Source organism: Schistocerca piceifrons, chromosome 11 (genome assembly GCF_021461385.2).
Source record: "Schistocerca piceifrons isolate TAMUIC-IGC-003096 chromosome 11, iqSchPice1.1, whole genome shotgun sequence".
NCBI classification, from domain to species: domain Eukaryota; kingdom Metazoa; phylum Arthropoda; class Insecta; order Orthoptera; family Acrididae; genus Schistocerca; species Schistocerca piceifrons.
Window position 1 is genome coordinate 78,927,258 of NC_060148.1, and position 16,032 is coordinate 78,943,289.

The 16,032-nt window shown below is 40.2% G+C and overlaps 1 protein-coding gene across 2 annotated transcripts in view; it reads right to left on the bottom strand.

Annotated features, from left to right (window-relative positions):
* LOC124720505 (solute carrier family 35 member E2A-like) overlaps window positions 1-16,032 on the bottom strand; it is a 142,197-nt gene that overhangs the window by 15,756 nt on the left and 110,409 nt on the right. The window contains exon 8 of one of the 2 annotated variants that reach the window (XM_047245861.1): window positions 5,607-5,680. The exons of the other annotated variant lie outside the window; for it this stretch is intronic. Coding sequence (XP_047101817.1) covers window positions 5,607-5,680 — 74 coding nt within the window. The remainder of the gene's footprint in view (window positions 1-5,606; window positions 5,681-16,032) is intronic. 2 annotated transcript variants of the gene reach the window in all.

Here is a 16,032-nt window from a genome sequence, read left to right on the forward strand (position 1 = left end):
TGGCCTGATTTGATGCACTTTCAAGATGCTTCACAGTCACATGCGGATTGTGTGTTATTGCTACTAAAATTTTAGTGGCATTTCTCTCATCAGTTGATGTTCTATTCTGATGGCATACTTTGTTCTACACACTGTGAGTTTCTTGAAATTATTTTAGATGTTTGGAAAGACAGATGTTTGATATAATCAGGATATCTTTCAGCATGCAAGTGCGGAACAGCTTCATGAGCAAATTGTCTGACTGCTACTACAGATGAAAGTAGAGGCTTCTGTTCTCCGTCAACACACAAGCTGTACTTTAGTCACGTGTTACTTTACATCTGGCGCAGGAGGGCACACATTCACGAGGCCTCTTCTCCTGAAAGCAGGACATTGGTTTGTGGAGTGGTTATTTTGTAACTGATTAGTCAAGTTCCACAGGCATTATGTCGCTGAAGTCACCTTCTGCGGCTCTTTCCAATGCCACAAAAAAGTGTGTGTATCATGATTCAGTAGCTATAAATGTTAAAATTACTTGTATACATAAAAAAATACTACACTGATTGTTGAAACTTATCTAAAACTGCACCTCAGTATACCTCAATGTTCTGGATATATTTGGGGTGGTCTATTTTACTTCCCTCACACTGTACACACAAACATTTCCACAAAATTCATGAACGATTGCATATACAACAGCATCCTGATGGTTGTTGAATTATTTCCTTGCCTGCCATTTATCTACTTCATGTTTGCGAATATTCCTGTTTGAAGAATAGCACAAGCATTTTTCGAACTGACAACTGGTGACTGTCACAATCAAAACTTTATTTTCATAATGAATTGCATCTATGTTTTACTTTTGTGGACGTATCATGAGATGGATGGGCACAGCATATCTATAAGACGGGACGACGATAAACATAGCACCACAGTTGCGGTATCTGCCGGTTGACTGTGTCGTCAGTTCCTGCCTTAGTGAAATGGTACACACCACATAGGGACAGTGGTCGTGACAATGCCTCTGACACCACAGGAACAAGAGAAAATTTGTTATATGGGTACACTGAATTGGAATCTGTTAATTAAGAGAGAAAAATCTTTGACTTTGTGCCTGTCAACTTTTTTTGCGATGTTCTGGATAATGTAACAGCTTTGTACCACACGGTTACTGTAAACAAGAGTACAAGATATTGTTAATCAGAAACCCCACATTTATTTCACAGAACTGGATGTCAGACTTGTATTCTTAACTTCCAGAAGTAACTTCGAGAAAAGAAGTTCGAACAGAAGCTGCTGGCAAGTGTGTTGAAATAACTAGGCGAGCAGGATTAAATAGCAGGAAGTCTTAGCTCCTGGGTCAAACTTTACTTGACCACCTGATATCACAATAAAGAACTACTGGAACATCGCAATGAACAATCCAATGCTGTGCTTGTCCATTAAATGCTGTAGCCTCCCAGCTATCAACATAAATCAAGCATTTCTCCATCTTCTATTTTATTGCACTGTTGTTGTTGTTGTTGTTGTTGTTGTTGTTGTGGTCTTCAGTCCTGAGACTGGTTTGATGCAGCTCTCCATGCTACTCTATCCTGTGCAAGCTCCTTCATCTCCCAGTACCTACTGCAGCCTACATCCTTCTGAATCTGCTTAATGTACTCATCTCTTGGTCTCCCTCTACAATTTTTACCCTCCACACTGCCCTCCAATACTAAATTTGTGATCCCTTGATGCCTCAGAACATGTTCTACCAACCGATCCCTTCTTCTAGTCAAGTTGTGCCACAAAATCCTCTTCTCCCCAATTCTATTCAATACCTCCTCATTAGTTATGTGATCTACCCATCTCTTCAGCATTCTTCTGTAGCACCACATTTCGAAAGCTTCTATTCTCTTATTGTCCAAACTATTTGTCGTCCATGTTTCACTTCCATACATGGCTACACTCCATACAAATACTTTCAGAAACGACTTCCTGACGCTTAACTCTATACTCAATGTTAACAAATTTCTCTTCTTCAGAAACGCTTTCCTTGCCATTGCCAGCCTACATTTTATATCCTCTCTACTTCGACCATCATCAGTTATTTTGCTCCCCAAATAGCAAAACTCCTTTACTACTTTAAGTGTCTCATTTCCTAATCTAATTCCCTCATCATCACCCGACTTAATTTGACTACATTTCATTATCCTCGTTTTGCTTTTGTTGATGTTCATCTTATATCCTCGTATCAAGACACTGTCCATTCCATTCAACTGCTCTTCCAAGTCCTTTGCTGTCTCTGACAGAATTACAATGTCATCGGCGAACCTCAAAGTTTTTATTTCTTCTCCATGGATTTTAATGCCTACTCCGAATTTTTCTTTTGTTTCCTTTACTGCTTGCTCAATATATAGATTGAATAGCATCGGGGAGAGGCTACAACCCTGTCTCACTCCCTTCCCAATCACTGCTTCCCTTTCATGCCCCTCGACTCTTATAACTGCCATCTGCTTTCTGTACAAATTGTAAAAAGCCTTTTGCTCCCTGTATTTTACCCCTGCCACCATCTGAATTTGAGAGAGAGTATTCCAGTCAACATTGTCAAAAGCTTTCTCTAAGTCTACAAATGCTAGAAATGTAGGTTTGCCTTTCCTTAATCTATTTTCTAAGATAAGTCGTAGGGTCAGTACTGCCTCACGTGTTCCAGTGTTTCTACGGAATCCAAACTGATCTTCCCTGAGGTCAGCTTCTACCAGTTTTTCCATTTGTCTGTAAAGAATTTGGGTTAGTATTTTGCAGCTGTGACTTATTAAACTGATAGTTCGGTAATTTTCACATCTGTGAACACCTACTTTCTTTGGGATTGGAATTATTATATTCTTCTTGAAGTCTGAGGGTATTTAGCCTGTCTCATACATCTTGCTCACCAAATGGTAGAGTTTTGTCAGGACTGGCTCTCCCAAGGCTGTCAGAAGTTCTAATGGAATGTTGTCTACTCCCGAGGCCTTGTTTCGACTTAGGTCTTTGAGTGCTCTGTCAAACTCACTATCTTTTATGCCTGCTTCCATACGTACGTTTCCTTTGTAAATTGAGTATATGCTTTGCTTCTGGAGATAAGAGTTTGACATGCAAACCACGTATCCACTCCACTGAGGCTTACATTTGAATGTTGTTAACTTGTTGCCAGTAGCATTGGATTCTTGGATAACACTGACGTTGATTTGCTGGTTTTGCCACTTTACTCAAAAGGATTCTCCTCAGTCAATGCTGACAATATTTTGCCACGCAATTATTTGCCTGCTGTTGGTCTAAGTTTCACAACTGTAAGTTGGATTCATTCACACACACAAATTAAGAGTGCTTATGTTATGGTTATCAAAAACTCTGGCCCATAGACAATTGAAAACTGTGCTGTCACTTCTGAGATGATGCCGCATTTCAGCACCAATGCCCGCACTTGCCGATAGGTGACTGCTGAAGTAAAGAAAATATTCCATGCTCTTCAGAAAGTCACAACTGATTGTGATGGCAGAAGGCATACTTTGGCAATACAAAAAGGTCGTTACAAGATATTGCTCTTTTTGGGGTTCAGATCAAGGTTTCTGGTACACACAACAGCTGATGGATATACTCTCAAATCAATTTATAATATGCTTTACTCAGATATTTGTGCATGGAAGTATCTAAATGATGGACTATTTTGATCTGTATGAGGAAAAAGGAGGAGGATTGGATGGTGTAAACTAAAGCAAAAATATGGAAACAACTAAAAGTTTTATAGAAAAATTAGATAACTTAAGAGTCTCTGTAATGATGGTTGATCTTGGAATGAAATGTCATTGTTTATCTTTACATACAAACAGTTTTGGTTAGGTCTCACCATGATTGATTAAATAGCAATTGAAACTACACATTAGTGTACCTATTCACTATTTACTTTTGTTTTTACAATGCTTGTTGGAAGGTTGAACCTCCATCATCAGGTGAATTTATGGCACTTAACGTGGCATGGATGTATTGTACCTACAACTTTAAGGTGACCTGTGGCATTGCCTTTCAGATTCAATCATTCACACACCATGTCGAATAAATCTCATCACGAAGGAAGCCTTCAGGGATGTGCGATGAGTCAAGTTATATGTTAACATCTATAAGCAACCACTGATGCCAACTTCTATGAGCCTTGGTGACAACAAATTGTAACTAGTTCTAGTCCACTCAAAATGATAACTATGGTAATTTCTTCTAGATTTCTTTACATAGGAGCTAGGAGAAAGCCCGCAGCTCGTGATCTGGTGGTTAGGGTCATTGCCTCTAGATTGAAGGGTCCCTATATCGATTTCTGGTAGGGTTGAAGATTTTCTTCTCCAGGGGACTTGATGATTGTGTTGTCCTAATCATTTCATCTCATCTTCATAAGGGAAAATGTGCAAGTTGCTGAAGTGGCATCAAGTAGAAATACTTGCACTCAACAGCTGAAAAATCACAGACAGCATCTCCTGGCCAATTTAGCCATATGTTCATTTTATTTCATTTCATTTAAGAGAAAAATGGCTATTTTTTTCTTTGTGGAAATGGCGGGGGGGAGGAGGGGGGGCAGTGCTCTCCCTCCTACACTAATCAGCTGCCATTAACATCTATACTTCAACAAAGCCTTTATTGGGTTGTGCAGTGCATGGTACCAACATGTTTCAAAAATCCAAGTGCAAAAATGTGATTTTTCAGGATGTCATATCTTGGGTTCTCTTGATCACAAAGATATGGTGTAAAGCTTTTCTGACAGCCCTTGGCCTATTGATCATTTATATATCTATTGGAAGAAGGGGAATACTGTAGCTATCCTATTGTACAGGATCAAAAGTTAAACATTATGCACCTCCTTTAGCGCACGCAAATTGAGGAAATCGACTGGTTCTTTTGCACTGGGCATGGTGAAGGATGGACCTTAGGCAGCTAATGAAAGCACCATTTTTTCCTCACCAGTTCCTGAGAAAAATCTGAAGTACCATGATTTTTGAGTATGAAAGGTATTAACTGTTGGGGTTGTTGGGACAGCAACTTCTGTAACTGCTATTCATGACAGTTTGTAAAAATTCTCACAGAACTTCAAAACTTTTTTCAATATTATTCTGTCAATGAGATCCAGAAGTTCAATGTTACCATACTTATATTGAGTCTGAAGCGTAAAGGTAGTTTTAACTGATATAGTGAACAGCAAGGGTTCTACGGTCATCATAAGGATTCAGAGGTGGCGAAACTATGTTTTTAGTCAGCTTTTTTTTTTTTTTTTTTCCACCAGTAAAACTCAATGATGCGCTGTTTCTGTATAATGGGCACTTCACTTCATGCCTATTCAAATATGCCCAAAATGGTATAGCAGTGACAAACAAATGTGCTACAAAGAGACTTAACATGACTGAAAAGAATTAAAAATGACTGTTAAAAACCATAATATGGGAAAAACTGCAAGAAAAAATATACATTTTTATGTGTATGATCTAAAGCATAATCTGGTCATTTTGTGTGCATTACGTTTGATGAGCAAAGCACCCAGGAAATATTTAAAGAAACAGTTTTGGATTAACTTTCTATTGTGTGTACTCAGTTGTTTATACATGTCGAAGTATATAAATAAACTCACTGACCTGCAGAATTTGTTTAATATAAGCAACACACCCTGCTGAAGAAGGGAATAAAGCGGACCAATGGAAAACTGCTCCTGTAGGAACACACAATGTCTAAGGTGCCAGTGAAAAAGAAAGAGAGCTGGATAAAGACAATCACAGTGGGAGCAAAAGAGAGGAGACAGTGAAATGAAAAATAAAAATGAGTGGAGGCATTACATAGGACTGAAAGGTCTGGATCCTCCCCAACAGTGATCTTCAACATGTAGGTAGAGGGAAGGTGCATTTTGGATTGAAATATTAAACACGTGGGTGTATGGGAAAAGATAAGTTTGACCCGCAGAATTTTTCACCTGCCAAGGTGTGATGGAGAGACTGGTAGCGGGGTATACTATAAACCAATGGGAGAAAAAGGAGATATTGGGAGACAGACAGTAGCTGTGGCAGTGAGAGGGAGATGCTGAGTACAAATGCTTAACTACAAAGAGAGACTGGGTAAAACGATGTATAAGATTGCAGATACATTTGCAGGCCAAAATCTTTGGTGAGGAAGGTGGAATGAGGAATCAGAGATCTGATTCACCACTTTTCTGTCAGAGTCTTTTAAAGAGGAACATATTCATCTTTTTTGTGCTCACCCAGAAAACTATTCTGCTGGTGTAACTTTACACAGACTACTATCAGCTGTCTGCATAGTGCAAAGTCAAAACCTATTGTATTGTGTATTTGAACTGGGGACCTAGAAATGACGGAGAGACTTCATCCCGCCGTGGCCCTCAGTGGTTCACAACCCCACAACAGGCCACCCACCCCACCACTACCACCCCACACCGAACCCAGGGTTATTGTGTGGTTCAGCCCCCTATTTCTTCCTCTGTTATTCTCATTTCCCTCAGGTCAGCTTTAGCTTCTTTGATTCATGATACTGATGTTTCTGGCTTTGTGCCACAAAAGTAAAAACTACTTTTTGTTATTCTTTTCTCAACTAACCTATTTAGGTAGCCATAGAATACAACTCCCCTCTTCTTCACTGAGTCTCACATCTGTTCTATTTATCCATCAAATTCTTTATTACTTTGTATTTCCGTTTATCATTGTCATATTTTGGACCAAAGATTTTCCTGATTATTTTTCCTCCTTTCTTTTCTATTTTAACTAATTATCTGGATTTTTAAGACATACTAAAGCAAAAAGGCATTCTGGCTCAGTGGCAGAATAGTAGTGCCACAATTTTGCATTTATTATATTTCGTTTGGATATGCTGTCCCATAAATTCAATAAATGGTACAAAATGCATTTTTATATTATGCCCCACCAAAGATGCAATTTATTATTTTTACGTTACTTTATTTTTCTGTTACTAGTAATGAGCACAACTCTTTTCCAAGCAGTTCATTTATGTTGACTTTAATGTTATTTATAAACTGTGGCATCTTTTGCATAGTTACAACATAAACATAACAAAGCAGTACAACACCATAGTTCATAAATAACATTAAAGTCAACATAAACTCACTCTTCTTCAATACACAATAAATCGCATCTGCCAATTTCCATGCCATATAGATAACTTGTTTGTGGTGTGTCGTAGTCTTTATCTTAAGAATGTCTATAAATGCATTTTATGCAATGGAATAATCACTGCTTTGAATTTCCTTGAGCAATAAAGTAATAAATATGAGGGATATTTAGGCCAAAATGTCACTGGAGACAAAGCATCTGTACTTCATGTTACAACAGAATCAAAAAAATCTGTGGAATGGAGACATTCAATATCACCAAAGTTGTTGAAGTTCTATCAAATAATTACAGTTCCAAAAACCCTGTACACACTATTTTAGGACCTTGGGGTAACAACTAATTCCACAAAATTTTGTGATATCTTAAATAAACTGTGTGGAGTAACATAAAAAAAATGCATGGCAAGCACAACAAAGGAAATTATTGATTCATGGCAATGTCCATCCACATACAAGTAAATGAATATGAGGTCTCATGCCATTGTATGGCTGCGAACAACTTCATCACACTCCATGGAGCCCGAATCTAGTAGCCATCAGTTACTGCACCTTCCCGTACTTCTGAAGACATTGATGTGGTCAGCACCACAATAATGGCAATGATGTCAAAATGGCCACTTTGCAGTGGTTGGAAAATCTGGAGGCAGATTTCTTTAAGAATGGAATTGAGTAGATTGTTGATAGTTACAAATAGTACATTAATATTGGAGGAAATTTAGTTGGAAAGTAAGTTAAGATACATGCTTTCATGTAAAAATAAAATTGTTGTAAAAATGCTGTTTTGTTTGTTTGATCGAAAAGACAAGCTCCTTACATAAAAAACACCCTGTAAATCCCCGGAGGTTTCTACTCCCCCCCTCCCCCTCCAAAAAGAAAGTAGTTGCCACCATCATGTTTCTTAGTACCCAATCATTGTTAACAAAGTGAGTGGGTAACAGGTAACACTTTTTTGATAGGCATAGGGTCACGTATTGTGAAATCCTCCCTCTGATATTAAGGTAACTGGATGTTGGTCTCTGGCGCAAACATCTACTCACCCAAAATGCTTTCACTAACCCATCAAAATAAATAAAGTGACATACTTAATTTTTTGGCTGCAGAAATACACTCCTGGAAATTGAAATAAGAACACCGTGAATTTATTATCCCAGGAAGGGGAAACTTTATTGACACATTCCTGGGGTCAGATACATCACATGATCACACTGACAGAACCACAGGTACATAGACACAGGCAACAGAGCATGCACAATGTCAGGACTAGTACAGTGTATATCCACCTTTCGCAGCAATGCAGGCTGCTATTCTCCCATGGAGACGATCGTAGAGATGCTGGATGTAGTCCTGTGGAACGGCTTGCCATGCCATTTCCACCTGGCGCCTCAGTTGGACCAGCGTTCGTGCTGGACGTGCAGACCGCGTGAGACGACGCTTCATCCAGTCCCAAACATGCTCAATGGGGGACAGATCCGGAGATCTTGCTGGCCAGGGTAGTTGACTTACACCTTCTAGAGCACGTTGGGTGGCACAGGATACATGCGGACGTGCGTTGTCCTGTTGGAACAGCAAGTTCCCTTGCCGGTCTAGGAATGGTAGAACGATGGGTTCGATGACGGTTTGGATGTACCGTGCACTATTCAGTGTCCCCTCGACGATCACCAGTGGTGTACGGCCAGTGTAGGAGATCGCTCCCCACACCATGATGCCGGGTGTTGGCCCTGTGTGCCTCGGTCATATGCAGTCCTGATTGTGGCGCTCACCTGCACGGCGCCAAACACACATACGACCATCATTGGCACCAAGGCAGAAGCGACTCTCATCGCTGAAGACGACACGTCTCCATTCATCCCTCCATTCACGCCTGTCACGACACCACTGGAGGCGGGCTGCACGATGTTGGGACGTGAGCGGAAGACGGCCTAACGGTGTGCGGGACCGTAGCCCAGCTTCATGGAGACGGTTGCGAATGGTCCTCGCCGATACCCCAGGAGCAACAGTGTCCCTAATTTGCTGGGAAGTGGCGGTGCGGTCCCCTACGGCACTGCGTAGGATCCTACGGTCTTGGCGTGCATCCGTGCGTCGCTGCGGTCCGGTCCCAGGTCGACGGGCAAGTGCACCTTCCGCCGACCACTGGCGACAACATCGATGTAATGTGGAGATCTCACGCCCCACGTGTTGAGCAATTCGGCGGTACGTCCACCCGGCCTCCCGCATGCCCACTATACGCCCTCGCTCAAAATCCGTCAACTGCACATACGGTTCACGTCCACGCTGTCGCGGCATGCTACCAGTGTTAAAGACTGCGATGGAGCTCCGTATGCCACGGCAAACTGGCTGACACTGACGGCGGCGGTGCACAAATGCTGCGCAGCTAGCGCCATTCGACGGCCAACACCGCGGTTCCTGGTGTGTCCGCTGTGCCGTGCGTGTGATCATTGCTTGTACAGCCCTCTCGCAGTGTCCGGAGCAAGTATGTTGGGTCTGACACACCGGTGTCAATGTGTTCTTTTTTCCATTTCCAGGAGTGTATATCTTTATTGTTGGTATACATTGAAATCCTCATGCCAAAGCACCACAGCATCCAGCAGAGGAGCAGAGACAAATTAGAGCAGTCCACAGTGCAAGAATTCATTGATAAATGACATTATTTGGATATAAAGATAAATACAGGACAGCCTACTTTTTATATTTTTGAATTTCCAGACAGGTATAAAGCTAAGCACTTATCATAAGTGATTCTATCAAAGATACATAGTAAAATAATACATAATACATGCTATACACGGTGTGTTATGAGAGTTGGGATGAGAGTGTAATTTTGCATGGTTCGTATTAGTCTGTCTAGTACTTCCTTGTATTTTTACGCCTTCATAGAAGTTTTTTCAGACATTCTGTTAATTTTATACTGTTTCCAGCACATCTTTGTAATATTTTGCTGTGTAAGATGTAAAATATATCAGTAGTAAACAATTTAGGAGTAAAGGAGAACACTCACTAAGCAGCAGAATTGTTGAGTCATCGATAGGCACTCAAAAAAGAGAATTAAAAGTTCTTAAAGTGCGCGTCATTTATGTTGGCGGCCGAGTTTAGGTTCGTTCTGCGCATCTGACGTCAAAAAATACAGTCAGCCAATGAACAGAGAACGACGTTGCCAGATCTCGACTGCAGAGCAGAGCACGGACGAGTGTCTTCAGTTTTAGAAACGTTCAGTCATAAATAAAGTAATAGAACAAAAGCAGTGTCTTGATAGCAGACTTTGTTTTTTGAAAGTTTGGAAAAACCATTCTTTATACCAATTGCTTCATTTTCTATTAATTAGTTAAACCAAACAAGCAATAAGACTCTTAATTCAGGCGATAGCAAGGAAAGGTGTTTGTATCAATTTCACGAACCGCTTTTTCGCAATAAAGAACAGCGGTAATTGTTTATTTCCTATTGTACTTCGATGAAGTGCGAGTAATTCATAGGCATACCAATAGTGTTTGTCAGAATTTTGCATTACCTGTTATAGTCCTTATGGAGTAGCGTTGTACTAGGAGCTGCGCTAGCGTAACGGTTAAGGCGTTGGGTTAGTAAGCAAAAGGTGAAGAGTTCAAACCTTGTGCGATGCTAAATATTTTCTTTATTTAAAAACAATTGTGCGTTGCTAAATATTTCCTTTATTTAAAAACATTATCGAAGTGTCTTACTTCACGAATTATATTCGTTTGAATGCAATTTTTTGAAATTTCTAGTGCTTTGTCTCTTCATTAACCCTTTCGCTGCTGCAGTCACGTGCTCCCCGCATTCCGCGCTGTGCGCGATTTTGTCATCACTGCACTGCTCGCCTGTGCTGACACATGGTGTTTCCAACTGCTTTGACATACTTATCATTCGATTTCACAAATACTATTTGGCTCAAAAATTTGATTTTTACACATCTTCTTGACTGATACCTTCCCCCCATAAATGACTTAATTTTGTTTCGATGTTCAACCCAGTTATTGTGCAGCATTAAATGTAGTAAACCATTGCACGAAATTTTGAAAAAGTTTGCAGAGGTAAAAGTCCATAGCGTATACTTTCCGTATGGTCGATTTTAGTTGCCACAATATTGAGAATGAAATGTGGACAAGGTACCTACATTTCATATAAAATTTACTGTATAACAATATCTCATTTAATTTAAGTACCACATAGGTGTCGTATGTAATACTGAGAAATATTCCGTCTTTCGCGACTGTAATAATAGTTTTATTTACACCGGACGCGTTTGGCTTTATTTTAAAGCACTTCAATCAGTCAAAGGAAGTGGGGGGAAGGTATCAGTCAAGAAGATGTGAAAAAATCTAATTTTTGGGGCAAATAGTTTTTGTGGAATCGAATGATAAGTGTGTCAAAGCAGTTGGAAACACCATGTGTCAGCACAGGCGAGCAGTGCAGTGACAAAATCGCGCAGAGCGCGGAATGCGGGGAGCACATATCTGTAGCAGCGAAAGGATTAATGCGGTCGTGGTGGCTTTACTTCATAAACTGCGCGCTCCCCCCTAAACGTAAGCTTGCGAACTATACTATACTATGGCTCTGCTTCTCTTGGCGCGTGCGTCGTGTGCAACTGGCAACGCAGCAATCTCCCGCGTCTGGGCGGGCATGCGCGAGCCGCCAAGATAAAAGAATTCAACTATAGTTAAAAAACACCTTTGATGAGCTAGAGTGCCATAACTCTATCACTCTCAGTCTCTCACACATACTGTTTTCTCTGGTTTGGGCAAAGTGTGCAATCTCTGTTTGTTTCGCCTATTCTAATAAATATACAAAATATAGTTATTATAAAAGTAAAATGTATAAATATAATGAGTGTAATATCTTTTATGTTTTGCTTAAAAGGTTGCCTCATCTTTGAATGAGGATACTCTTAAAATTTTTGATAAAACTATTGTCTACTCGGATGGTCAGCTCATTAAGAACACAACTCGGATCCTTTTTCACGTTAGATATTTGCCTTTATGAACCACTTGTAAAATATATATGCACTGTGCTATGTCTGTCGTATCGTCAGTTCTCTCAGACGTGTACTGAATTCTGATGGATCGGTTTCACTGATTTTCATATGTTCTCGCAATCTCGTATTAAAACTTCTCCCTGTTTGACCAACATATATTTTTCAGGCTTTATATATTAATTCATAAACATTTTTGACAAGAAAATGTATCACTGGTACGATACAGCAAGATTTGTCTCATTCACACTAATTATAGGATGTGCTGGAAATGATATAAAATTAAATACATCACCTGCAAAAAATCTATGAAGGCATAAAAATAAAATACAAGTAAGTACTTGACAGTCTAACAGAAAACACACAAAATTATAAACACATCCGAAGTCCCATAACATGTAGCATACAGCATATAATGTGTGTTATATTACAATTTATTTTCTGCTAGACCACTGATACTGAGAGTGTAGTCTGATACTGGTCCAGAAAACTACAGATATAAAAATCAAGCAGCCTTGTCCTCACCTTTATACACAAATAACGTTGTTTATCAACTGCATAAAGACTGAAAGACACCAAAAATGCAACATGTGAGTTAATTCATTTTGGCAGCTACAGAAATGTTACTCCAGCGTCAGGCAAATTCACATGACAGCTGCAACATTTTTGCTATTGCCAACAACGAGTTATTGCGGTGTACTGTCACAGAGCAACTTCAATATATACCAAGAATAGAGACTTTTTGCAAACAAACAAACAAACAAAACATTGATTACACATCCTTCATATTTATAAGTTCTAATTACAATTTTATGACTTCACCTCAAACAAATTTATGATGATACGTCTGGTAAATTTGGTGACAACTGCCCTTTCTACTCCAGTATAGAGGACTGGGTTGCTGCAATTGATACAAAGCATTTCAGTGCTGAATATGAAGAGTGTCCTGGAAGTCACAGTTCTGGAAACAGTGGGTGCTGTTCAGTCTATGATCCTGGAAGATCAGAGGATAACTGCTAAAAAGATAATAGAGATCCTGGGAGTATCCCAAGAGCATGTGGGTCATATTAATTATTCATGAGATTTTGGACTAAATGTGCTCCCCTAAGTCTCAATGCAGATGTAAAGCGTGAATGAGGGGTTGCTTCACAGCCCAATTCAGTCTAATTTTACCAGGATTCTGTGGGATTTTTGGATTCCCTCGTCACCATGCGTGAAACATGGATATACACTTACGACCCAGAGGTCAAAGAATGGAAACACAGTGGTTCTTCATATCCAAAGAAGTTCAAAACACAAAGACCAGCAGACAACTTGGTCACACCCATATTTTGGGACAAAGATAGAATCCTATTTATTGACTACATACAACTGGGTGCTACGATAAACTCCTTGACGAACTGCAACGAACTCAAAAAGTTGAGGAAAGCTAAGAAAAGGAATCTTGTTTCTACAATGTCCCTCCTCACAAGGTAGCCATTATGAAACAAAAACTGGCAGATCTTCACTTAAAAATCTTCAAACATCCACCCTCATACCATTGTTGATCCCAAACCTCAAGAAACAGCTCAAGAGAAGATGATATCTGAACAGTGAGGAACATAGAAGGGCTGCAGATGAATGGTTTCCAGCACAATTGATTTTTTTTAAAATTATTTATTTTAGATAGGTTAAAGAAGCTGTGTTGAGCTCAGGGCAAATAATTTTTTTTTCAAACCCATAACAGCAGTTTTCTTTATAAACCCAAGGACTTACCAGCAGCTTGTCATAATGGATTTCTGTCTCAATAAGTCATGAGTAAAAATCTTTCTAACACACTGCTATGAGCACCTTTTCCCACATTCGAGACATATTTCATGATGGGGCAAAGGTGTGTATTTCAACACTATGTGATAAACATAATAATTTTTAATACTGGCTCTATCTGCTATGATACAAATAAATTTAACGGTGTTTTTTAAGAATAGAGGCAAATCATCCAAATTTTTCACCTCGAGGAGTAGTGATCAGGGGCTCAAAAAACACGGATACACAAAAGCATTAATCACTGAGATACAAAATATCTGCACTGAGTTTTTAGCTCTAAGTGTGATTTTCTTTTGTGTCAAAATAGAAAACTTGTATGAAATAAATCGATAACACTTCTGCAGAGGTGACAAATTATCAGTTAAAAATATATTTGAGTGTCGAGATTTTTGTGCTGTTGTTGGAGTTGTTTGAACAGCGCATGGGCTGGAAGTTTTTGCCAGTCTCCACAAAAATGAGCACCTTTGGGATGATATAAAAAGTCATTCAGCCAAGAAGGTGCACAAAATAACTTGGCCCATATCTGAGCAGATGGGACGGAAGAAAGGAAGGAAGGAAGACTGCGATTTAATGTCTCGTCAATATCGAGGTCATTAGTGATGGTGCACCAGCTCTGCACATTTCAAGGGCAGGGAAGGAAATCAGCCATGTCCTTTCAAAGGAACCATTATGTGGAGCAATTTATGGAAATTGTGAGAAACATAAATCTGGATGGCCACACATGGATTCGAACCATCATCCTGCTGAATGGGAGTCCAGTATGCTGACCACTGAGCCATCTTGCTCGGTGTCACGGTATGGGAGATGGCACCAATAGTGGTGGGGACTCTGCCATGAATGGCCACCATGTGGGAGGGACGGTGCAGTTTTGCAGCTGAAGCCTACCTACAAACACACCTCGCATAACTTATTTGCTACAGGTAGCAAGTTAGCGTCACTGAAACCAATAATTTGACAGACGGAGACATTCAAAGTCAATAGTTTCTCACTAGAGTACCAAAAAAGAAATAATTGCAAGAACAAACCAAAATGTGACCAACCACACTCTGCCAGAAGGAAATCCCTTAAAATAAACAAGGTGTAAAAAATATAACATGAGAGACAACATCTCTTACTGACAATGTAACGTAATGAACAGGGGTCATGTTGACACTACGTAGCACTCTCCCTGACTACCTGTTCAGCAATATTGCCTACTATATTTTTGCCCCTCCTTGTGAGTCTTTAGCCCTCTCAAACACAGTCTTTAATAAGAATTTTATAAAGGGATGAAATGGTGCAATGAGCTATTGCCAGAATGGAAGTTTCAATGCTGTTTTTCTCTGTGACAGCTGTCTGGATATTTGGGCGAAAAAAGATAGCAATTCCATGTTTACCACGTGGTCTTTCAATGGAAAGATGTATTCCATCTGTTTTTGGGCTGCACATGTGACAAACTTCTACATGTTTTCTGTACGCACAGAATACACCGAAGTGACAAAAATCACAGGATACCTCCTAACATCATGCCGAAACTCCTTTTACCTGGCTAGTGCAGGAACTTGATGTCGCATTGACTCAATAAGTCACTAAAAGTCCCCTGCAAATACATAGGACCATGCTGCGCCCATAGCCGTCCAACAGCAAAAGCGTTGCCAGTGCGAGATGATGCGCACAAACGGACCTCTCGATTATGTCCCATACATGCTTGATGGGATTCACGTCAGGTGATCTGGTTGGCCAAATCATTTGCTCGAATTGTCCAGAATGTTCTTCAAACCAATCACAAACAAAATGTGGCCCGGTGACAAGACATCATTGTTTGGGAACACGAAGTCCGTGAATGGTTGCAAATGGTCTCCAAGTGCCAAGCATAACCATTTCCAGTCAACAATCGATTCAGTTGGACCAGATGACCCAGTCCATTCCAAGTAAACACAGCCCACATCATTATGGAGCCACCCCCCCACTTGCACACTGCCTTGTTGACAACTCGGGGTCATGGTTTCGTGGAATCTCCACCACACTCGAACCCTACCATCAGCTGTTACCAACTGAAATTGATACTCATCTGACCAGGTCACAGCTTTCCAGTAGACAAGGGTCCAACCGATACGGTCACGAGCCCGGGAGACGCCCTGCAGGTGATGCCGTACTCTTAGCA